Source organism: Leopardus geoffroyi, chromosome A2, assembly GCF_018350155.1.
Source record: "Leopardus geoffroyi isolate Oge1 chromosome A2, O.geoffroyi_Oge1_pat1.0, whole genome shotgun sequence".
In the NCBI taxonomy this organism is placed as follows: Eukaryota; Metazoa; Chordata; class Mammalia; order Carnivora; family Felidae; genus Leopardus; species Leopardus geoffroyi.
In genome coordinates, this window is record NC_059331.1 from 99,001,870 (window position 1) to 99,028,099 (window position 26,230).

Genomic DNA, 26,230 nt, shown 5'->3' on the forward strand with positions numbered 1-26,230 from the left:
CGGGTTCCAGTCTCCCAGCTGTCAGTGCAGAACCCACCGCAAGGCTCGAACTCACGAACCATGAGATCATGACCTGAGCTGAAGTCGGACGCTCAGTCTACTGAGCTGCTCAAGGGCCCCTACATTGTATTTTTACATTAAGAATATTTTTAAAAAGGTTCCAAGAATTTATATTTATGGTGTCTAATTTCTTGAATAAATCACAAAATCTAAAATAAAAAAGAAATCATCCTACTTTATATATTCTCTGGAAAAGGTACACTCAAAGATACAATTCAAATATAAAAATAAAGATCGCCTATTCAGAAAAGAAAACTATGCAGCACATCTAGTTGTACCAACAGGTCAAGGATCAATTGTAAATGTCCAAGTACATTAAAAAATAAAGGATGTGGTTTGTTCCAAGTTGGCCTGTAAAAATTTCATTCTGATCCTTTGATTCCTTTCCTTACTGGAAATTCTCCAGTGTCTGAAGTGACCCCACATTTGGCTTTTGGGAAGACATTCTTATTCATTCCATTTCCCTACAGAGCAAAGAAGGGCTGACCTGGAAAGACACCTGACCCAGAATTTCTCAGGGGTGGAATACTGATGAACACAGATGATTCTGTCCGAGACCGTCTTTGGTTAGAATTCTGCTTTCTGCAAGTTGGGAGTACAGGCAGCCTCGGAGTTTATAGAACAATGTGCTTTCAGAAACCTCACTGGGGGGTTGATTTTGTATAGGATACTGAGCATGTTTGTGGGAGTATTGCCTTTCTCAAGCAGTTTCCATGTGACCAGAGGATGCCATAAAAAAGGGCAGAAAGGAGCAATCCATGAAAAACCAATTTTTAAAAAATTAACAAAATGCAATGTGATTTCTCTACTACTTTCAAGTTTTCAAATACCAAAAGAGAGCAATGCACAGAAAAGACTTTTAGAAAAATGAGGTAGAATAGTACAGTAGTAAGAGATTTCAGAGCCAGGCTGTCTGCTTTCAAACCTCCATTCTACTGCTTCTTAGCTTGAGGGAGTTATTAGCCTCTCTAAGTACAAATTTCTTCATCTGTAAAAATAGGATAAAAATTGCCCCTATTGTAAAGGGTTGCTAAAAAGATTCGATAAGGCACTATATGGAAAACATTTAGCTCAGAATGCTGCACATGGTAAGTGCATAGTAAATCTTAGTTGCTGAAATAATAATAATAATAGTAGTAATCGTAATAATAATACCTTTCCAGATTTGTACTTAAAGTAGCTATAAAAATTTCCAGTAGAATTGATTATAGAGTAGGCCCCCAGGGGTCATCGCGTTCACTCCATTAAATTAGGCAAGGAAGAAAATTTCAGGTTCTTAAGTTGACCATTTTAGTACTTAACATTCTCTATCAGAAAAATAAAATTCACCTCACTTTCCTGGTGTGTTGGATAAGTGGGTTTGGTTAAATAATTTCTGTGGGACGTTCCAAATACTACAAATTTGTATTTGTAACAGCCATTATCAACCATAAATCAAATATGTCTTGACGTCACTGTCTTTTCTTTCAATGAGTATTTCTATTATACTGGCTTCTACCCCTTTCCAAGCAAAATATGACCTTTTAGGCTAGTTTGGTGGTCAGTGTTTGTGCTTTTTGTTTTTCTCCAGTGTACCCCAAGGGGGCCTTGCACTTGAGTGGCTCTAGTACCTGCTGTTTTCAGTCAGAGCTGGGCAAGTTCCACAACACTAAAGTTTGCTTGGACCAAACTTTCAGGTTTCCCAGCTTTGAAAGAGAAGAACAGGATTTTGTGAAATATGCAAAGAAATTGATGATTTTTAAAACCAACTGTCTGAGCTTCAAAGGTTGCAATATAAACTTTCTTTTCAATGATATTTGCTATCTTATCGATAAAAGCTATTTAGTTATAGGAATCACTTTGTATTTCCCCATCCATCTGGGGGTAAGAATTAAAACTCAAGGAACTACGCTCCAGCTTTTCTGCGGACATCCTCCCTTCTCTCCCTACCCCTACCCAACCCCGGTACATTTGCTGATTGTCCAGAAGATGGCACTGTTGTTTCAAACGCCTGGTTTCCCAGGAGACCAAGTTACCCTGGAAAGAACGGATCCGGTAAGGCAATCAGAAGTTGAAAGGGAGGCGGTGAGAAAAGTCCCTTGAACTTGGGAAATAATGGCAAAATATGTTTGCGAAATTGTCTTCCTCAATCTCCCTTTCTAGGGGCCAACGTGAACATGAAGACGAACAACCAGGATGAGGAGACGCCCTTGCACACAGCTGCCCACTTCGGCCTCCCTGAGCTGGTGGCCTTCTACGTGGAGCACGGTGCCATCGTGGACAGTGTGAACGCCCACATGGAGACCCCGCTGGCTATCGCCACCTACTGGGCCCTCCGCTTTAAAGAGCAGGAGTACAGCAGGGACCACCACCTCATCTGCCGCATGCTGCTGGACTACAAAGCTGAGGTCAATGCCAGGGATGACGACTTCAAATCTCCCCTGCACAAGGCAGCCTGGAACTGTGACCACGTGCTCATGCACATGATGCTAGAGGCTGGTGCAGAAGCCAATCTCATGGATATCAATGGCTGTGCTGCCATTCAGTATGTGCTGAAGGTCACCTCTGTGCGCCCAGCTGCCCAGCCTGAGATCTGCTACCAACTGCTGTTGAACCATGGGGCTGCTCGAATATACCCTCCACAGTTCCACAAGGTGAGGTTATGTCTAAAAGTGCCAAGTATAGAACAGGGTAGTCAACAGGGTTCCCAGAGACTTCAAGGATGGCTTGGTCTCAACTCTTCTGGTGACTCAAGCTTATTTGAGGCTTGAATCTTTGGGCTAATTCCAACTGTCCTCACATTTGCACACACAACCCTGGCTACTTTGTCATGGTCCAAGTTTGTTTGAAATCTGGGGCTGAGAGCGAAGAATGAGAACGAGAGTGGCAGATAATTCTCCATGTCTTGGGTGAGCACCAGTGAATTGGGAGCAGCTTCTGCCAGGACTGAATTGAGAGATCAGAAGGCCACTTTAAGGCTACTGGAGAGGTCAGTAGTGTCACACAGGCAAATACTCGCCATCTTTTAAGCAGAATATATTTTAAATTACACATGGAATTGTTCCTGCTTTAAATTTTTATCTCTGCATTGTCTCCAGTAACTCATTCATTCTAGAGAAACCAAGCTATTCATGCCAGGAATAAAGAAACATAGACTTTGGGGTCAAGCAAACTGAGGTCTTGCCACTTACCTAAGAATTTGACTCTGAATACATTACTTAAACCTCCTGAGCTTCAAATGCCTCCCCTGTGAAATGGGTACACTCTGTCCTTATGGCTTGGCAAAAATATTCAGAGTAGGTCCTACATTTGAAAGAAATTAATCTTACTGGTAGCACACAGGTATTTTCAGAGCCCAGGGGATGGTGCAAACCTTTCTTTACTCTTTCTCTGGAGTCACTGACAGTCTTTGCAGTCTCTGCCCCCACCCAGTCCCACATCTGTGAGTACCACTCCTTTGGTCTATGTCCATCTTCTTTCCCCACACACACCTCATTAGGCTGGCCATCTTCACAGTGCAACTTCCAGAAGACATACAAGTGATCTCTTTCAAATACAGCTCACTCCATGAAACATAATTTTCTGTGTATTTATGTTCTAAGGCCACCTTCTTTCTATAGAAGAGGATGGAGAGGGATGAAGGGCATGGAGCTTCCAGAGAAACGTACCTACCTCATTTGATTGTGAATAATAATAGCCTTCTCAGGGCACCTGGATGGCTCAGTCAATGAAGTGCCCTACTCTTGGTTTCAGCTCAAGTCATGATCTCGTGGTTCATGACTTCAATCCCTACACTGGGCTCCGTGCTGATGGTGCGGAGCCTGCTTGTGATTCTCTTTCTCTCTCTCTCTCTGCCCCTCTCCTGCTCGCTCTGTCTCTCTCAAAGTAAATCAATAAAGTCAGACAATTTAAAAAAAAAGAATAGCCTTCTCATAAGTTTGTTTTGAGAATTAAATGATAATATTTTAGAAGTGTTGGCATTGTGCCAGGGCTGTGGTAACCATTGAAGAAGTGATGGCAATCCCTTTGCTATTATTACATATTTCTTGATCAGTAGAATCAGTGCTCTGGGCCTGGTTTACCCACAGGGTCCTTTCCAACCAGGAGAGACAACGTGTGAGACTGTCCAGAGGCGAACTATTGAGTTTTAGTCTGAGACTCACTGCTGGTTGACTGTGGATGAAACAGGTCTCTGCAAAAGTAACTAGAATACCCTCTCCTCATTCCCCGTTGAGAGCCAGATTAAGGAGAACGGGCCTTCCCATGGAGCTTCTGTTCTCCAGCAAGAAGTCTTTCCTGCAAATGTGAAGAACGTCCCTTTCTTTTCACAAAGGCACTCCTCTGAGAGGTGACAGTGAAGAAGGTTAGAGGCAGAGGCTTAGTGATGAGTCCTGGCTTGGCCATTTACTTGCCGTGTGATGTTTGAACAAGTCGTTGATCTCTCAGATCTCAATTTCCTCATCTAAAAAATGAAGGTAAAAATATCAACTTTTCAAAAACGTTTCAGGAGTAAGTGAGTAAGATATGTTAACCATCCAGCCCAGTAGTGGTACTCAATAAAATGGTTTCTTTTCATACTCCTCCTCTCAAAACGCACGCTGGGTCTATTGTGGGAGTCCCTCCTGCCAGCCTAACTTTGGTGGCTCTACCAGCCTGTAAAACAGGTGTACGATTATGTGTTCCAAGGACACTATCCAGAGTTAGTGTGTTCTTAGTTGTGTTTTGCTTCTCTGAGTTCCTCTGGTTTAGCCATATGCTAAAGAGATTTAGGATAGAATTGGCTACCAGTTGATGGCTTGTATTATAAACATTTTTGTTGCTACCCAACAGACAGTGTGAGAGCACTGGCCCCCTTCCAAAGGAAAACTAAAGAAAAACTATTCAATTTACTATGCAGATGCTTCAAAGTGATTTAGCACAACTACTCCACAGCCCGACTTTCCAAAGAGAGAGTCATCTTTACGACAAGTAAATGACTGACTCATTTATCCAGAAGATAAAGTGATTTGTTCTCATGTGGATGAGGAATTCAGTTTCCTTATTTACAAGGAACAAGGTCAGAGCTGAAGATGCTGTCTTCCAAATACAAAGCAAATTTGTAGAGGGTGTATTTCACTGAAAGCCAATGTATAAATTACATAAGGAAAAAAAAAAAGAATTATAGGGTCCGCAATTGCTTTCCAGGGTACAAAAGGACATTTGATTTTTTTTTTCTCAAAGCATAATTCAGAAGGAAGTGACACCCCAGGGAGCCAAGATTGGGTTTTCTTGTAGGGCAAGAAAGACATTTTTCTAGGGGAGGGAAATGTACATGAGGGTTTGGGAGAGGGAAGGATGATTTCTGCCGTTGAACAATGCTGCAAATGAAGCCCAGAATACAAGCAAGTTTTTTGATCATTAAGTACTTTTCTGCACAGATATATCAACATAAAAGGGCAGAGGTAGTCTTAAGAGTTTCTCTGCTGACGTGGCTTACAGAGGCGGCACTTGTAGGGGAAGGGTGGCAGGGAGATTTATCTTGAATCTGTTTTTTAATCTATGCTTTCAGGGGTCAGATGATGAGGGGAAGTATCCAAAGGTGTCTCCAGTTGCCACCAGCGTGGGAAGAAATTGTCCAGTTGTTCCTCGGTGAAGAAAGAATAGAGATCCCAGAGACAGAAAGTGAAATTCATTGGGCATCTTCTGTTTTCCAGGCTGACAAAGAAGGAGCAGAATCTTCTCCCTTTGGGTCCACAATAGTCCTTTCTCATTTGATGGTCAAGGTTCCTGGGAATCAGTGTATTGTGATGATTTGGGGATTGCTGTCTCTTAAGGATCTTTATCATTGTTGTTGCCTAGTGTAATAATTATTGAAGCCTGAAGACAGTGTGTCCAACTGTCTTAGTTCTGGAAGAATCCTGATGTGCCAGTGAAGAGAGCTGGGAGGCTGTCAGGCTCCTCAGAGGAGCATTTCCTGCTGTGAGAACCATCTTCTGTCAGCAGAAAACTTAGTGGTCAGTGTCAGCAAAACCTAATGACAGCAGTGGGAGCTTTGGACTTCGTGCATCGAAAGACTGCAGGTTAAGAACTACTTAATTCTTTTTTTTTAGCCTCATGAAAGGTGGCAAGTTATCTCTCTGTGATATATGGGAGTATACCAGGTGCAAATTGAGGCACCAGATGTGTGAATTAGGCTCCTGAACTATGAATGGATGGTGTTCTTGTAGCCATAACTTAGTTGGAACTTTTTCTGGATAGGGGCTATGAATGGTGTTGCCGAATAAAATACAGAATGCTCAGTTAAATATGAATTTTAGATATATAATAAGTAATCTTTCATATAAACATGTCCCGTGCAATGTTTGGGACATGGCTACACTGAAAATTCTGTGCTATCTGAAATTCAAATTTAACCTGGCAGTCTGTATTTGTTAAATTTGCAAACCCTAGTTGGGAAGTAGGTAATGTGTTGCAAGATGTTGGTCATCTGTGATGAAGGTGTTGGCGGAAGGGGAAAGTAAGGAATATCTGGGGACAAATTACCTGTGTTGGGTATGTGAGCATTTTGTCTTTAAATGTAACCAGTGTGGCTTCCATGTAGAGTGAATGCACCCAGGGAATTAATGCAGAGCAGAGGCCAGTTTTCGGAGTGAACCCTGAAACTATGTGCTAAACCTCATTACAAGCTTTCTCATTTCTCCATACTTTTATAGCTTTTTGTTTTTATAATTCCAGTATAAATATATTTTTGATTCAAGCCTTGGATTAATTTCAGCTATCATCCCTGTACTAGTAACTCTGACATTTAAATCTGTATTTTGGATTATCAATTGATTACCAATGTACTTCTCACCACATATCATCCTTTCAGAAAGGATTTGTCTGGAGGTTTTTAGAAAAGGATGTCTATGGAGTTCCGGATAGTTGCTATTTTTATGTTAGCAGCAACATCTTTACATTTTTTTTTCAACGTTTATTTATTTTTGGGACAGAGAGAGACAGAGCATGAACGGGGGAGGGGCAGAGAGAGAGGGAGACACAGAATCGGAAACAGGCTCCAGGCTCTGAGCCATCAGCCCAGAGCCTGACGCGGGGCTTGAACTCACGGACCGCGAGATCGTGACCTGGCTGAAGTCGGACGCCTAACCGACTGCGCCACCCAGGCGCCCCATCAACATCTTTACATTTAAAAGAGAATTAGTTTGAAGTTTCAACAAAATTCAGCCTGACATAATTATGGTAAAGAGTGTTTCTTGTGTCAAAATATCTGTGCAATGAGATTTGTGTCCTTAAACTATTAATTTCACTGGCCGTTACCTAAGAAGTAAAATAAGGTAATCAGAATATATTTGAAAGAGCACTAAACTCAGAGATTAAGTTCTCATGCTTCTTTTTCTATGTGCCTCTCTGGTTTCAATTTTCTCCTCTCCAAATTGGGGGCGTGGGTGTTGAATAACCTTCAGGGTCTCTTGGGACTGTAGCATTCTATGACACCGCGTTAGTAGTTTATAACGAGTGTACAGATTAATTTGTCAGCCTCAGATTCTGTCGGTCTCTTTCACCTGGAACTGCCCATCTGCCATCCTCATCCCAGCTGTAGAGAAAAGAGCAGCCACATTTGCCTCCATTTTCTAAGACCAAGGTGCTGAAAAATTACTACCCTAACAGCCAAGGACCGAGATGGAAGTTCTTCTAGCTACACTTTTTGTAAACACAAAAAATGATGACTTTTCAGAGGTCCTTTAGCAATGGCTCTCTGGCTTCAACCCACCTCCTTACTCCCTATGGGTTGATGATACAGGATTGCTCTTTATTTGTTTAGGCACGGCTGAAAAAGTCATGGTCAGCAGCTCAGTTTTGGGCACTCTGCCCAGAATATGTATGTGAGTGGTTCCTATGCATTAAGCAAGTATTTATGTTGTGTTCATTTGGACCCAGCCACTTTGACTGATTTAGAGCTTCAGTAGATACAGTTACTCTGTCATGGCTTAAACCGGTGCTTCTTAAATATGAGACAACTAAAAGCAAATGAATGCTGGAATTGCTTCACCGTGGCTTATGAGGGCTGACAACTTATCAGGAATTGTGTGAGCTGATTGTTAAGTGCAGCCGTTATTAAAAATTAAATAAAATAAACTTACAACAAGTATACTAAAAACAAAGATCATAGGTATTTAAAACACATTATTTCTCAATTATTTTCTTTATATTTCTTAAAAAAAAATTTTAATGTTTATTTATTTTTAAGAGAGAGACAGCACAAGGAGGGGAGGGGCAGAGAGAGGGAGACACAGAATCTGAAGCAGGCTCCAGGCTCTGAGCTGTCAGTATAGAGCCCAACACGGGGCTCGAACCCATGAACCACAAGATCATGACCTGAGCCGAAGTTGGATGTTTAACCAACTGAGCCACCCAGGTGCACATCTTTATATTTCTTAATCACTTTACTCTATATATCAATGCTCTTGATGTTACATGCATCTATTATACCTGTGTAGTGGATATATTATATTATGTAATGATTTGTTACTGCACATTTCTTACCAACCATACATTCAGTGACCTCAGGTTGGTAGCTGTGAATAGACCATGATGGGAGTATTTACATGACAGAAATCAGCAAATGCTACTGACCAGACCTTGATTTGTTACTTTGTTGATGTCTAGCCCTAAGAAATTAATGGGGTGAATGTTACTAATACAGATTAAATTTAAATGTGTGGGGGCTCCTGTGTGGCTCAGTTGGTTAAGTGCCTGACTCTTGATTTGGGCTCAGGTCATGATCTCATGGTCATGGGATCAAACTCTGTGCTATCAGCATGGAGCCTGCTTGGGATTCTCTCTCCCGTCTCTCTGCCTGTCTCTTGTGCATGCACTCTCTCTCTCTCAAAAAAAATAAACATTATTTTAAAAAGTGTGTAGCACCAAAAAGTGAGGAAGTATGATTCCAGTATTTGAAAACATTTATATATTTCAACAAAAAATTACTCATGTCATTGATGAATGAGTGAAGTTCCAATATTGTCTTCATTGCCTCACATTTGTGGACCAATTACTCTTCCGTGTAATAAAAATATCAACCAACATTCACATAAGAACTACATGTGTTATTCAAAGGCAGACATAGATTTTGGCTATGAATGCAATTCAATATCCGTACAAAATTGATACAAAATCCGTGAAAGCATTCTGTGGGAACCAATCAGCTCTACAGAATTGGAAATAAAGAGTATTGGACATTTTATTATTTATAAATTGCGGGCCGCACATTATATTGGTAAAAATTTATAATGCATTTATGTACATATAAATATACACAGGGTTTTTTTCCTCAAAAAGCCTGTAATTGAACATTTTTTTGCATACCACTGACTCAAACCTCTATTTCAATAAAACTTCCTTATTCCTTCTTGAGACCTTCTGGTTGGCCTGTTGCTGGGGCTGACACAGTCCTCTGCTGAGGCCATGCCTCCTGATTTGAAACTGTGTTTCAATAAGTTCTTAAAAATCTTTCTTTCCTAGAATCCCCACTCTGATGACTCTGCTTCATCGCACCATATTTTGTTGTTCCTGATTCCCATTGGGTCTTGGCCATTGGAGCTGGGTTTTGATTTGTTACAATAGAAAAGAACTGCCATCTCCTTGGTCCCATGTGTTTGTAAGGGAAGTTCTGCTAAAATAACCCTCCCCACCCCAAACCTCTGTCTCCAACCTTATCACTTTCCACTTAACCTACTGATAAGTTGGGAGGAAGAACGAACTTGCTTGATTAACTGTGGGCCTAGAGAATACCTGAATTCTTGGTTCTTCCTTGTGGTAAGCTTCTAGGAACACCCTCTTTACATCAGGCAAAGGCCTGTAGTTTGGTGATGCAAATTTATATTCGGGGTGTAGTGTAAGGAAGTTTGATGTGGCCCCATAATTCAAGATATTATATGTAATCAGTTGTATTAATAATAAAAACGACATTCTGATCTTGGATTGTCACCTTCATCTTATTTTTTAATAGGTTCTAAAGTCAGGAGGGAAAGTTATTTATGGGGTCTCTAAAACCATGTATGTTATGGCACCAAGGTCTTGGAGATGAGAATAGATCTGCCCTAGTTACAGCTGTGTATCCATCCTCTGTCTCTCACAAGCTGATTCCTCCCTGTTTGAATCCACCCAACTCTTAGTAAACTGGCTTTCTAATCAGATCTTGTGGTATCTAATCTGTCTTCATCTCTCTGATCCTCATGGCTTTGGTGATAATCCAGCTTCCAAAGCTCTCCTAGCTTGATGTCTTTCACTCGGACAGGTTCCGTTTTCTTTTGACCCTTTGGAGTCACACAGACCTGAGTTTGAATCCTAGCTCTGTCATTGATGAGCTAAGTAACCTTGAGTTTAAATTTTCTTAGATTCTAAATCTGTAAAATGGGTATAAGTGTAGAGCTAGTCTCATAAAGTTGTTTGAAGATTGTGCAAGGTAAATATGCAAAGATTTGACATAGTCCCTGACAAATAATAAGTACTCAAAAAATGATAACTACAACTTTTTTCCTTCTTCCTCTCTCCTGCCTATTAGAATTCCTCAAACTTTAGACCACGGTCCTCTACCATTTGCATTTATTCCCATTTAGAGCATTATTGAGCCACTTGGCTTTAGCCAGCATATTCTTTAGTGATGTACAAATCTCCACCTCCTTCTTGGCCTTTTCAGTGGAGTGCTATCATGCACATTTTTGACTGACATTAAGACATTGCATATGACATATCCTCCTGTCTGGGACCTGACAACTCTCCAATTAGTATACCCTTCCAACTTGTTCATTTCTGTCAGTGGCACCCCCACATGTCCTTGATCTCAGTCTTGAAAGTTGCATTCTTTACTCCCCATGTCTGAGTAGTCATTAAGCCCTACTATTCTTTCTCAGAGCTTCAGTTACCATCCATTCTCAGGACTGACAGTGAAGCTAGCTGAGAAGCCATTGGATACACCCCCATTCAGCCTCCTCACTGTTCTCTGACCTTCATATCCTTGTTTTCTCCTTTGTGCTTTTGCTCATGATGCCCAAGGGACACTTGATGATCTTTAAGTTAGTCTTTTATTATTTACCGGCTTACATTGCTCTCTCTTTGAAAAATGTGTATCTTTTCTCTTCAACTAGGCCGTAAACTCCTTGAAGACGAAAAACAGGTCATAAACTTCTCGGAATTACTGTCCTACTGCTAAACACAGCGCTCAATAAAGGCCTCCTAATGGAATGAATTGATTGAATATAACCCTTTCTTGTTAAGAAAATGTAATAGCCTCCTATGGCCTGTGAAGTCAGTCCCAAGCTCATCAGACTGGCAGTGCAGGTACACTGTCAGCTGGTTCCATCTTACCTGCTCTGAACATCAGAATTTCCTGACATGGCCCCTTCATTCCGGTGACCACACTCACACACACACACACACACACACACACACACACGCACACACACACACACAGCATTAGAATGATAATCTTTCTGTCTCACTTTTGCCTGGGGCCTCAAGCCGGTAGGTACTTAACAGCCCACACTAAAAAATGCAATTCTAGATCACTTATGACAAACTTGTAAAGGAGGTGGGGAAATCCAGTGTTGCGTCCCTTTGGCCAGCAACAGTAGGCCGAGGTTGGAAAGGACTGGAAAAGCAGGAAGAACTTCTCTTTGGATAAAGTTGTTTGAGTGCGAAGGCATGTGTCCCTTGTAATGTCAGCAATGGGGGGCTTTCTCTGCATCTCAAGTCCAGTGAAGAGGACTCCACAGTTTTCTGGAGTTTCAAGGGAAAAATGGAACCAATGTGCAACTCACGATGAGAAAATTTAAAGGTGAAGGTCTGTGGCTGGGGCTGCTTGTCTGTTGGCAAAGGAAAGAAAGGTGAGTAAATTCGGAGTCCAGAGTACTTTTGCTGCAGGTTGCCTATGGACCAGTTGGCGGACACATTGCAGAACCAGTTGGGTCCCTTTGAAATGAAAAATAGGCCGTACTCAAAGGACTTCCGGAGACGAGGCCAATTTGGCAGAGAGAAGCTGGAGGTGTTCAGGTGGACACAGAAGCTGTTGGGAAGGGGTGAGGCTTGTAAGGGCAAGATGTGCATTTCATCAGGCTTCCACCTGCTTCGTTAGCACCTCGTTTTCACTTGCTCCTGAATGTTGAAGGGAGGACGTGTGATTTTATTAATCTTCCCATCCGCCTCGGGGCTGGCAGTGTGTTTGAAAACTCAAAGGCGGGAGACTTCGCAAAAGCGGTTGAAGGCTGCAAGGAGCCTAACAGATACATCAGTTCTTGGTGTCTTTGTGGGAATGAATGAATCGTACATGTGCGTTGAACAAATAAACCTGTCTGCTTCCTCTCCAGGTGATACAGGCCTGCCATTCTTGTCCCAAAGCAATCGAAGTTGTAGTCAATGCCTATGAACACATCAGGTGGAACGTGAAGTGGAAAAGAGCCATCCCAGATGATGACTTGGAGGTAGCGAATCCATTTGCTTCCCATGGTTTTCACTATAAAGTAGTTCAAGACTGCAGTGGAAGTAGAGAACGTTCTAATTGAAGAACTGGCTTTCAGAATGCCTCTTAAGACCTACTCGAATATTTATTTGTCACATGAAGCATATGGCTATAAAATGCAGGTGTGAGAAGAAGAATAAATAGATGCATCAAGTCTGTAGTGTTTGAGAATGTCTTGGGGGACTTTTCCATTTAAGGGCATGTTGAACAATGGTACAGAGGTGACAATTTTACTTTCCCCTCAATAATCTAGATACTTGAATAATAATGTAATAACAGTAATAATAATAATTGCAATTGCTCATATATAATATTTTTGCCAGAAGATGTGTCTTTCATGTAGATCGTGTCATTCATTTTTCAATAGCTTGAAGCCTTGAAGTAGGCAGGAGCCGTATTAAAAATCCTTAATAAGTTCTGCAGAAAGCCATTGACAAAGCTGAGTTCCCACTCGGCAAATGGACTTTGCTCCCTTTGCAAACCAGTCCTCCCACAGAGCCTCCTGTTCTTGGTTTTAGCCCTCACAGGCTGTCTCCAACACGTGGGGAGGTATCAGGAGCAGAGTGCAAAGTTCATGCAGCTCAGAGGCCGGCTGCCTAGGTGCAGTCTTATTCTGCTACTTTTTAACTATCTTCCCCTTAAAAAGTCACTTAACCGGCTTTAGTGTCATTAATAGAATAAATATCTGAGCGTATGGGCCACATAAGGCATGTCAAGCGTATACAATAGCATTTAGATTAATTTCACACTGCCCATTTTGATATACACTGGCTCAGGCAGTTCACATAAGTATATTTTATCTCATTTCCTGGGTTCGGAATTGTGGCATAGAGTACTATATCCCCCTCGTCTCTCTTCTCTCCTCATGCACCACCGTCTCAGCCCCTATCCCAATTTCGTGTTTAATTTTGTCTCACTGTGGGAGACGCTAGAAAGCTGCCATTGTGTACGAAGTAGGGACTCACTGCCTCATTGTGGATTTCTATTGAAGTAGACTCCGGGGCTTTTCTGGTTTTAACCTGTCTTGCTTTTTCCTTTGCAGAGATACTGGGATTTTTACCACTCTCTCTTCACTGTGTGCAGTAACTCTCCGAGGACTCTCATGCATTTATCGAGATGCGCCATTCGAAGAACGTTGCACAACAGATGTCACAGAGCAATTCCTTTGCTTTCCCTCCCATTGTCATTGAAAAAGTACTTGCTTTTAGAGCCAGAGGGAATCATTTATTAAGCCTTATGAGACAGAAGTTCCCAATCCTAGATATTTAAGTGGACTCACCGGGTAGACACAGTTTGCATAAATAAAACGGTACTTGGGTTGATTATAACACTTCAGGGATTTCAAAACACTTTACAAACTCCATGTCATTAATCCTAGGGTATCATGGTGAGGGGAAATAAACAAGAAGTAAAGTTAAGGAATTCTCAAAGACAAGAATGGATCCAGAAGGTACCGACAGCAGTGGTAACTAGTGTGTATAGTGTTTTTACTTGGTGCCTGATACATTTTTGTAAAATTTTTCATATATCATCTCAATTGAAATGGGACCCAGGTTTTCTTACAACCAATCTCGTCCTCTCCCTTGTCAGTAATAAGTTTACACTACTGTCGAGTTAGCAAAATCATAGGCTTTTGTGATTGGCCTCTTTATCTCGGTGTCTCCCCCCACCCTCCCTCCTGCCACCGTAACCACTTAGCAGAGAGTACTGTCACTAGTTTTGCAAACTCCGATCCCCACCCTAAGCTCTTTAACTTATTTCTTGGTGAAGAGAGCACATGAGCATAGTCAAAACAAGGAGATTTTGAGTTAAATTTGAAACAAAAAGCAAAATCTACTTAAGAGTCAGAAAAGGACATTTCAACCCATGCATATTGAGCCAGAGACTGGAGAAGCAAAGGTGAGTGTAAGGTGAGGACTCCTGCCCTCCAGAATCTCACCGCTTAGCAGAGCATCCGGACTTTTACGAGCAGGGAACTGCAGTGTCAAATGTCAGGGGCAAGAGTACAGGTGCAGACTCATTTTTAGCGCTTGTCTTTCAAAGTCGTGTTTCTGACCCGAAGTGCGGTTTTCCTTTGAAGCATGAATATTAAGAGTGAAGGGACTGTGTGATGTAAAGGGAGCTCCTGCTGCTGTTAGTGTAAATGTATTCACTTTCAGTTTCTCCCAACATCTAGAAACTTTTTTTTTTTATTTTAGTAGGACTTCCTGTTCAGTGCTCCCCTCGGGAAAAATATTGCACACTCAGTGACTCCCCTGTATGCCACAAGAAAGTTTAGTAAAAGGTGTACCAGAAAGTGTGTGAAGGGAAGAACTTAAGTTAGTTACTTGGCCTCATTGTGTACTACCCTGACATTTCAGAGCATCTTAGCTGGAAGAAGAGGAACCCTTTGCTAGCAATGGCTGGCTACAGAAAGCAAATCGAGAGACTTTTTGAAAACGGTAAAAGTTTGAAAGACTTGGAAAGAGAAGTGTGCCAATCAGGCTTGTTAGTTAGTGGTTTGCAGAAAGTGAAATATAGTTATTAACCTCTGGACCTCAGGGTTTGTGAGGCCAAGTTCGCTTCACTTTTTTGTTCTTGCTAATCACTTTCAGACAAGACCATTGCCTCTTAGCACCATTTTTTTTAGAGGTTAGAGCAGAAATAATTAAGCACAAACAAATCCGTTTGCCAGTTGTGGGCAGGTTTCTTTTATTTGTGTGGTTCTTCATCTTATTTAACTTTAGAGGCTTGAGTTTTGAGTAGAGATGATGTCACATATTCCGCGAGCCCACCACCTAGACTGTGCTTGTAGACTGGGATTTTCATACGCCCTGAACTCTGTAGGAAAAATCATGAGTAGGTGCAATAACCTTTCTGGTTTTCTTCAGTTTTACTCAAATATTTTGAGAAGATTGTTCTGGACTAAAACAAGATCTATACATTGTGGAATAGGTTGCTGAATTTGTATAAACTAGTCATGTGAAACATGGTCCTTCAGAAAATGGTTTGCTTGCAGCAAGAGGTGCTGGGGGGAGACACATGTTGCCCTCACCTTCAGGAATATTCTGGCCAAAACATTTGTGATGCACTGTCTTTGTCAATAAAACTTAATGCTGAGGGCAAGGGGAGAGGATATTCCTTGCATTAGAAAACATTTCTCAATCTGCTTGCGTGTACTTAAACATTTTATGTTAATTAGCACATAATACAAGCCTACTTGTTTTAAATTGTTTACTCGTACATTTAAAAGTTATTTCTCCTCATCTCTGAACTTTTATTTAGAGGACTTAAATAAAGCCCTCGTTTCCTTTCATCTTCAGGAGTTGTTTATTTACCAACAAGACCTTTTTTTTTTTTTCCAATTGACTAAAGTGATAGACCTCTGAAGAGCTCTACATGTGTCATTGCTTTCTTCAACATTTAGAAAGAAAAAGAGGATGAAGAAATGTGCCTGTAAATGAATAATATTTTCAAAAGAAAGTAAAGGGTAAACACAAATAAGAGGCAGGCAGTTGCTGTAGGAACAAGAGTATTTTAATTTTTTTTTTTTCAACGTTTTTATTTATTTTTGGGACAGAGAGAGACAGAGCATGAACAGGGGAGGGGCAGAGAGAGAGGGAGACACAGAATCGGAAACAGGCTCCAGGCTCTGAGCCATCAGCCCAGAGCCCGACGCGGGGCTCGAACTCACGGACCGCGAGATCGTGACCTGGCTGAAGTCGGACGCTTAACCGACTGCGCCACCCAGGCGCCCCTGAACAAGAGTATTTTAAAGATAATAAAGAAATGGTATCAGATCATTCTCTCCCACCTGTCACCATCTGTGTCCTCCTGGGCTTTTCATTTGTCTTCATTCTCCCCATTCATGTAACCCGGAGCAACAGCAACAGAGGAAATGATGCCACTTTTGTAACTTTCTGTAAATAGTCATTTAGTGACCTGAGAAAACAGACCTCTTCATTTTCGTAAGTTACATGTGAAGAAGAATCTTTAATTCCAGGGAAGACCATCTATCCAGCTTTCTCCCTTCTCAGGACCTAGACACATTTCTTTTTTAAAAAATTTTTTAAAAATATTTATTTCTGAGACAGAGAGAGACAGAGCACAAGCTGGGGAGGGGCAGAGAGAGGGGGAGACACAGAATCTGAAGCAGGCTCCAGGCTCTGAGCTGTCAGCACAGAGCCCAACTCGGGGCTCAAACTCAAACCATGAGATCATGACCTAAGGTGAAGTCAGACGCTCAACCGACTGAGCCACCCGGGCGCCCCTAGACACATTTCTTGATCATGTAGTGCTACATTGTCATTTGGTCCTTCCGTCCTGAATTCAGGGGCTTCTAATAAAAAACACAGCAGTCGAAAGCTGATTGTACAGACAAGAAAAGTAACAAACAATTTGCATTGGGTTATCAATGCTGGAAAAAACAGCTGAGCTTTATATTTTTGTTACTCACTCGATGGTGAAGAACTCAAGTTTTAAACTGGCACACCTTCAAAACTTAAAAAAAAAAAAAAAAAACTCAATTATTCACTGGTTTTCTTTAAAACACAGACACCATGGCTAGTATCTGGAAGAAAATCATTGTCACTTTCCTTAGGAGTATAAACGGATACGTTCCAGGTAGATGTTAAGAGTCCTGACTCTGGTGCCTATCTATCTGGGTTCATTGTTTGCCTCCCAACCTTATTCGATCCATTATCTAGGGATATGCTTCATGCCTCAGCTTTCTCGTTTATAAAATGGGGATAATATGGAATCTATATCATAAAAGTTGTATATGATTGCTTTGAGGTGTAAAGGAGGAAAGAGTTTTCCTTGACTCTCTTAGGGTCTCAAGTTGGGTCTGAAAATTAAACTGACGAAGATTATAGGAGAAAAGCATACAAGTTTTACATGACACTGGACCCTTCATAAGGAAATGAGGATCTGAAGAAACAGAACTGAGTATGGTTACGTTAAGCTTGATAAAGAGTGGGCAGCTGTGTAGAAAATATGACAGGTCCTTAAGGAGTATGAGGGGAAAATTAGCCAACCCTGTTTGTTAGGATTCTTTTCTGGTGTTCCTTTGTTTTAAAAGATAAAGATGAGTCTTCCCTCCAGGTACAGGAGGGCACCTCCCAGGGGAGAAGGTGTGGGGTAGATCAGAGCCACCTTCTTGCTTCTGTTGCTTTCTCAAACTCTTTCAGCTTAAAATATCCAATATGCCAAAGTATCATACTTTGGGGTGGCATGTCCTAAAACCCCATCAGAGGGTTAAATTGCTTATACATTAAAGCACATAAAATAGTAAGCATTTTATTATCATTGTCCTTGTTACTTTCTTTTTTTAAAAATATGAAATTTATTGTCAAATTAGTTTCCATACAACACCCAGTGCTCATTCCAACAGGTGCCCTCCTCAATACCCATCACCCACCCCCCCTCCCTCCCCCCCCCATCAACCTTCAGTTTGTTCTCAATTTTTAAGAGTCCTTGTTACTTTCATAATCATTATTATTTAGGGAGAGGCTTCTTCCAGTAAGGTGATGTATTCTTAGAGTGAAACTATAGCCAAAGGTGATACATGGTACATTTTTCTCACGTTGTCAAATATTTCTGGAGCTCCTACCGTGCACTAGGCACTTTGCTCAGAGCTGGAATCAATCAGGGAAACAAGACAAACTGGGTCCTTGACCTTCTTGGGCATTTTTTGAGGTGGGGGATGAAGGTCGAACTAACATGGATTTGGACCGTTAGCAAACAAGCGAATTAGTTTCTTTAGGAAACTTTGCCCTTTCGTAAATGGGTTTATCGAGGAGGTAATGGCTCCTTTTACTATTTCATGAGGGTTATGGAGTCACTTGAACTTCATCATGTGGACAGAGAGCAGCTGTCTTCATGTTTCCATCTTCAAAGAGGGAAAGAGTAGGAGGCGGTTAACTTTGTAGCAGAAGGAATGTAGGTTAGCAATAAGATTCCTACAGGTGAGGGTTATTGCACATCAGAATGAATGAACAGGGAGGGCTGAAGAATTTCTTTCAATTATTCTTTCACTTTCAAGAATTTATTCAGTACTACTAAAGGTGTGGTTCTGCGAAGTAAGTGGAAGGAAAAAGGGGGTGTTGATGCCAATTCGCTGCAAGATTCACCATCAGTGGCACAATGTTTCTCTTTGTTTTCACCAAAAGGTAAGAATAAAAAATATACTGTGTTTTTTTTTTTAATTAGGTACTATCTACCTGAGCTATTTTTCTGTCAGCCTGCCATAAAATGGTTGATGTGAAATGGTTTTCAAAACCTATATTTTGATGATAAACTGCCTGCTTTCTATTTTGGGTCATACTTATCACCCATGCAAAGCAATACATGAAATATGAAAAAAGGATCATTCAAAAAACAGTTGCTTTCTTTCCCCTTCTTTCTCTCTCTCTTTTTTTAGCAACACTAAGTGGATTAGTGTGCTTAAAATTCTTCTTTAGTAATTGGTTTTCTCAGATATAGGTATGCTTCAATGCTATTGGATAACAATTATGCAAATATATGCTAATCCAGCCAAGGAAATAAAATAATGATGCCACCTTGTACGTCCTAGATTAGAGACACTGGAGGACTAGTTCTTAGTGCTTATTGAGCATAAAGAATTGACAACAGAACTCTCATGGGGAGTTTAAGGATATCTTAGAAGTAGAAGTTAAGTACCAGGGGTCGTCTCAAGGTTCAGGAGCCCAGACACTGTCCACAGTCACAAAGGAAGATGTTTACTCACTACCCCATTCCATATTCAGGGGAACTTAAAAGTCAGTGTTTGGGTGACCAAAAGTGGGAACCAGGGGAGGTTATGACCAGTTTGATTCCAACAAGAAGTCATACAAACGAGCTGCACTTTGAAACATACATAAACTCTCTCTCTTTTGGGTCCTGGCTGGACAGCATGCATGGGCTGTGTCTGCTGAACCCCTGCCTGCCTGGCTTCCTGCTGGGTTCAGTCAATGGCAAGACCAACTGAAGACTGAAGGGCAAGAGGAAATGGAGACTGGGACACTTCCTGGTTCCTTTCTTGCTGAGCCTCCTCTAGATGGCAGCTGAATCCCTTTCCCAAGGCACAGCTCCTGTGAGGAGCACTTCTGAGCTACTGTGTCCCTTGGATTATACGAACTGCTTTCTCCACTTGTTTCTCCAGACCTAAGGGTAGCAGACGCTTCTTCCTGTTGTCTGTGTCCCAGGCACTTCATCATTCTTTGCTACCTACGCTGCTATGCATTGTAGTGATGACATTATCTTCAATCACCCCTTCTGAGTGTGCAATTCATTTCCTCTAGGGATCTTGACACGCACAAGCACAGGGAAGTGACAAGTTAGTGACAGCCTCGGTGGTGGTCCAGATGGTAAGAGCTGTTGGCCTTGAGAGAAGACAGAGGTCACTGTGAGCAGTGGTCAAGCAAGTGGACTTGAGCTGTGACCTGAAGAGGGGTGGGGTTTGAGTAATAATTTGAATAAGAGCAGGGCAGTGGAGACGGAGGCATTTAAGGTAAGTCAGTAGCCTCTGTGAAGGGTTAGGGTTGAAATGTATGGCAAGTATTCACCATCACCAATTAGACAACCTTGATGGAAACAGAAGATGAATCTTTGTGGTAGAGAGTGGAAGATGAGGTTGGCAGGGTGGGGGCAGGATTAGATTATGAAGTATCTTGAACAATGGGGAAGCACCATGGGAAACCAAGAGAGTATTATTCTTATCATAGTTACTTCTTTTTCTAACCACGTAACTTTTATAATAGTTATGACACAACCATATAACATTTATATGGTATTTTATCATGTTCAGAGCACTTTCATGATGCTTGATACAGATAATTGCCTTTATCATTCCCCTCTTCTTCCCTGCCTTCCCCAATACAATTCTGAAGATTTAGACTTGAAAAAAAGTCTAAACATGACATTAATTAACCCTTTTCTTCTCACGTAAAGCACTCCAATCATATGGAATGATCTACTCAAGCAAAGAAGCGACTATATAACCTTGGTTTTTTTTTTTAATATCAAAAGCTAAAGAGTGTGGTGTTTTTAATGTTTTTTTGTTTAATGTTTATTTATTCTTGAGACAGAGACAGAGCGTGAACAGGGGAGGGGCAGAGAGAGAGGAAGACACAGAATCTGAAACAGGCTTCAGGCTCTGAGCTGTCAGCACAGAGCCCGACGCGGGGCTAGAACCCACGAACCGTGAGATCATGACCTGAGACGAAGTCGTCGGACGCTTAACCAACTGAGCCACCCAGGCGCCCCAAAGAGTGTTTCTTTCAATTGCACTGGGACATGGGCATGGAGGGAAGGAAGTGTTCCTTCCAGCACATATGGGGATGAGGGAACAGAGACAAACTTTGAAGTTCTAGGACTGCATATAATTCTCTCCGTGGCAGTGTTCAAAGGATAAATTGTTCCCAGAAGTACTGACATGATTAGGGCCTTCAGGGGCCCCAGGACTGCCGACTCTGCTCAAGTCTGAGCAGCAAGGAAAGACCTCTTAGGATGATCCATTCAGGAAAGCTTAGGCAGCTGCAAATCGTTTCTAAGTAACCTTTGGGTAGTTCTTCAATAAAGACACATACAAAGAAACTGCAGTGTTTGCTCCCATTTGTGAGCAATGCAGTGCAGCCCAGAGGGAAAAATACACATTTTGGAATTCAATAGTTTGGGATTTTAATCTTGATTGTGCCACTTAATATCAGTGTGAATTTGAGCCAGTTTCTTAACCCAGGTGTCAATTTCTTTATTTGGATAGAAGGAATTAGCTGTCTGATTTACAAGGCTCTTTTGGAAACTGGATGAAATGATGCACAGAAAGCATTTTCTAAAGCAGGGTTCCCGTCTGTAGCTGAACCCCAGAAAATGCTCAGACGCTACCTGGGTCGGCTGTGGGCGAGGGCGTTATGTAGCATGTGCCGGAGGACATACAGTTTCTAGGACATTCACGTGCACAGGCCAGAGAAGTGACTTGTGGTTTTTACTGCATCTTATTTAACACGATGAGTTTCCTATGGGACAGCTCTCTGTGGCAAGCTGTTCCAAGCCCAGTTGGTTATGGTTCTCTGCTCTTATAACTTGGCCTGAAGGGGGCAGTGTAGAGCTTTCTCCCGGCCATGAATCAGAGCTGTGGACTACTGGCAGCTCTTCTAAAACACAGCCTTGGAGAAAATTAAACCGGAAAGCTCAAGGAAGGCAAAAGGGTATTCTGTGGCAACTTTCATTGATCTTCTGGCTACAGTTTCAGACAAATCTGCTCTGCTCTTCGTTGGAAAGAGGTCTGGGAATCAGGAAGAGATACTAGAACCACAGGTCTCTACCCTCTGGTTACATAATCTGGAAGAAAAAACATTGCACGTAGTTTCTCTTTCGTGTGGCACCGAGGTAGACAACTTCATTAGTAATTCTATTCATTTAATGTCCCTTCCTAAGATAGTCTAGAAGAATAGCTGGTCACACATACTAAGAAGCAGAGTTAGCCATGTGACTTATAGACCCCGCACATGCCAGAAAAGTTTACACACACGCACATCTAGCAAACCAACATGAGTGGAATGTATGGAGATACCTAGTCAATGATATGTCATTAGTACGTGCTGCAACCCACAGAAGGAAATCTGTACGTGTGTAGACCCTGGACACATCCACGTGAGTCAAATAGACCAACTCTCCTGCAATGTGTTGATATTTGATTCGGTTTTCAGTAGTCCTTAAATATTTTTTTGGCCTTGGGATGACTGGTACATTTAACTTATCCTCTCTATAGGTATAGCCTGCCTTTCTTATTTAGGTATTCGTGGTACGCAGTTTGAGCTTCTTAGAATGAAAAAAGTGTGGCACGTCACTTTTCACTCCTTTGGCAGGCAATAGTAAGGAATCAAGGTATTCTCTCCTTTTGAACCCTGACTCAGCCTCAGAGTCTCTCTCAACATGGTATCTAGACTGCCAATGCCATGTGCTAGGAGCTGATAGGCAAGATGAAATCTTTTTGTGATTCCTGGGTTCTATTCTTAAAATTCTCACAGACTCGTGGTCAAGTGTTTATATAAGTAAAAAGCTGGCAGAATTAGAAGGCAGGTGATGATTATGTTACAAGGTCTTCTTTTCTCTTTCTTTCTTTCTTTCTTTCATCTCTTTTCTTTCATCTCTTTTCTTTCTTTTATCTCTTTCTTTCTTTCTTTCTTTCTTTCTTTCAGGAAACATAGAATTTATTCAACAAATATTTGTTGAGCTGGACCTTCTACCAGGTGGTGAAGATTCAAAGATAAATAATGGCAGACAAAGTCTCAGCCTATGTGGGGCACTGATAAGGTAGTGGGTCTCACTCTGGGCTACACATTACAACACTTGAGGTGCTTTAAGAAATACTAGTGCCCATTCCCACTTACTCTTTAAAAGCCTTAATAAGCTAATAACGTTAAGTGCCTCACTCATCACATCATGTTGACAACGTCTTTCTGCCTATCTGTCTCCCAGCTAGGATGGAAGGAACTGTAACCGAGAGGTTTTTTTTGTTTTTTTTTGTTTTTTTTTTTTTTTTTTTAATTAAGGTAAAATTTACAAACAGAAAAATACATAATTTTTAAATGCTTTTTTAAAAGTGTGTTTGTTTTGAGAGAGAGAAAGCACAAGTGGGATAGGGGCAGAGTGAGATGGAGAGAGAATTCCAAGCAGGCTCCACGCAGTCAGCACAGAGCCCGATGTGGGCCTTGAACTCATGAACCATGAGATCGTGATCTGAGCAGAGATAATCAGACACTTAACCAACTGATCCACCCAGGTGTCCCCATGATTTTTAAATATTTAATTGGATGAAGTCTTACAAACATATATGCCGGTGTAATCACACTTTAATGAAAATAGTGAACACATTTATTACACCAGAATGTTTCTTCCTGCATCTTTCCAGTAAACTCTCACCTCCCTTAGGCAACGCCATACTATTTCTTTTTTTTTTTTTTAATTGTTTTTTAATGTTTGTTTATTTTTGAGAGAGACGGAGACAGAATGCAAGTGGGTTGGGGCAGAGAGAGAAGGAGACACAGAAGCAGAAACAGGCTCCAGGCTCTGAGCTGTCAGCACAGAGCCCAACGCGGGGCTTGAACTCACAAGCTGTGAGATCATGACCCAAGCCGAAGTCGGATGCTCAACCGACTGAGCCACCTAGGTGCCCCAACACCATACTATTTCTATCACCAGAGGTTAGATTTACTTCTTCAACTTCATAGAAATGGAATTATACAGCATATAACCTTTTGTGTCTGACTTCTTTCTCTTTACGTAATATTTTGAGATTCATCCGTTTTCACATGTATCAGTAGTTTGTACCTCTTTATTTCTTACTAGTATTCCACTGTATGAATGTACACAAGACATTTATCCATTCTCCTGCTGATCTTATTTCCAGTTGGGAGTAATGATGAATGTGGTGATTATGTGTCAACTTGGGTAGAAGATGGTGTCCAGACATTTGGTCAAATACCAATCTTGACAGTGCCACGAAGATATTTTTTAGCAGTGGTTAATGCTTAAATCAGTTAGACTTTGAGTTTACCAGAACTCATAATACTTCATATTATAAGGTGGGCCTCACCCAATCAGTTGAAGATTTTATCAGAAAAAGACTGAGGTCCCCAGTCTTTTTCTGCCTCCAGACTGCCCTCGGACTCACGGTGAAAACATAAAGTCTTCTCAGGGTCTCTAGCTTGCCAGCCTGCCCTTCATATTTTAGATGTGCCAGCCCCTAAAATTATATAAGCCAAATCCTTAAAATTTCTCTCTCTCTCTCTCTCTATCTCTCTCTCAAGTCCTATTGGTCCTTTGTCTCTGGAGAACCCTGACTAGTACACTGGACAAACCTGTATAAACATTCTTCTTCAAGTCTTTCTGTGGACACTTTTCCATCTCCCTTGAGTAAATACCAAGGGACAGAATTGAAAGATCAGTCGAGGCATATATTTCACTTTATAAGCAATGCCAAACAGTGTTCCAAAGTGATGTACATTTTTTCACTTCCATCAGCAATATATAAGAGTTCTGGTTGCTATACATTCTTGTCCACATTTAGTGGTGTCAGTCTTTTTAATTTTAGTTATTTTGATGGCTGTGTATTCATATGTCTTTGTAGTTTTAATTCACATTTCCCTGAGGGCTAAAGATGTTAAACAGCTTTCATGTGCTTATTGACTCTTCAGGTTCTTTGGTGGACCGCTGGTTCAAATATTTTGTAATTTGTTCCTTTTTGAATCTCAACTTCTGGCACTTAGTAGTCACTTGATATAAAACTGTTGAATGAATAAATAAAAGAATATATCGTCTATCACCAGGGATTGTTCTGATATGATTATTAAATCTCTCTAGTTATTTATAATTCTTATAAAGTGCTTAGCATAACGTCAGCCACATAGTCAGCAGTCAACAATTGGTAGCTATTAGTACCATCCTTATTATTTTTTTTTTTAATTTTTTTTTTCAACGTTTATTTATTTTTGGGACAGAGAGAGACAGAGCATGAACGGGGGAGGGGCAGAGAGAGAGGGAGACACAGAATCGGAAACAGGCTCCAGGCTCTGAGCCATCAGCCCAGAGCCCGTCGCGGGGCTCGAACTCACGGACCGCGAGATCGTGACCTGGCTGAAGTCGGACGCTTAACCGACTGCGCCACCCAGGCGCCCCTAGTACCATCCTTATTTATATGTAAGGTGCTGAAGATCAGAAAAGATATGTGACTTGACCAAAGTTACCTAATTACTAACTGTCAAAATTTCTGCTCAGCTCTGGGCTTCTCAAAGTCTGTATTTCACATTTTGACTTCTTTTTTATTTATTTTTTTTTATTAGTAGCCTGACCAATCAAACATTGGATTCACCATTAAATGTGTTTCTTCATTCATTCTTTTAACTATTATTTATGGCAGATCTAATACGGCAAATATAATGGTGCTGATCATTTTACATGTTTTAACTCATCTAATTCACATGACAACACTATGAGGAAAGTACTCTTAGCTGTATTTTACAGACAAGTAAACTGTAGCTCAGAGAGGTTATGCAATGGTTCATGATCACACAGCTAATTAAACGGTATAAGCAGGATTCAAGCTCAATCAGTCCCATACCAATGCCTATGTGTTTTGTTTTGTTTTTAAACCACTATACTAGACTGTTTCTTAGGACAAGATTATTTTGGGACATGTTGAATTTGAAGGTCTTATGGGACAGCAGGAAGGAGAAGACCAGGAAAGCTCAGACACTTAGGAGAGAGTTACTGCATGGGGGGAGGGGCTGGGCAGGACTATAGTAAGACTGTGCAATCAGCAAACTACAGTGCAAACCATACTGGGAGAGGTATGTTAGCAGTGGTTGGAGAAAGTGTTAAATACATTCTAATATGGAGAAATTTTAATAGTTTGATTTCAGAAAGTTCTATGGCAAAACCCATTTTATGGACCCCACCTCATCCAGAAGAATACGTCTGTAATGATAACATCTTATGATCTATAATAGTTTGTGTCTAAGGTATTCCACAATATTTTGGCTGCTGTTTGCTCTTAGCGTCCAAGACACGTGGACCTGGGTTGCCGGCCCACGGGACCCAGGAGCTCGTGGTCATTCTGATAACCCCTTTTCTGTTTACTGGAAATCCCAGCAGCTCCCTCAGGGGTCCCTGAGGCCAAGCTGACTAATCCCTCCCTCTGCTCAGATTCCACTCTCC

At 41.3% G+C, this 26,230-nt stretch overlaps 1 protein-coding gene across 1 annotated transcript in view; it reads left to right on the forward strand.

Annotated features, from left to right (window-relative positions):
* ASB4 (ankyrin repeat and SOCS box containing 4) overlaps positions 1-15,830 on the forward strand; it is a 62,545-nt gene extending 46,715 nt beyond the window's left edge. The window contains exons 3-5 of the mRNA XM_045494848.1: positions 2,203-2,693; positions 12,384-12,497; positions 13,578-15,830. Of these exons, the coding sequence (XP_045350804.1) occupies positions 2,203-2,693; positions 12,384-12,497; positions 13,578-13,766 (794 nt within the window). The 3' untranslated portion in view covers positions 13,767-15,830. The remainder of the gene's footprint in view (positions 1-2,202; positions 2,694-12,383; positions 12,498-13,577) is intronic.
* Positions 15,831-26,230: the final 10,400 nt, after the last annotated feature.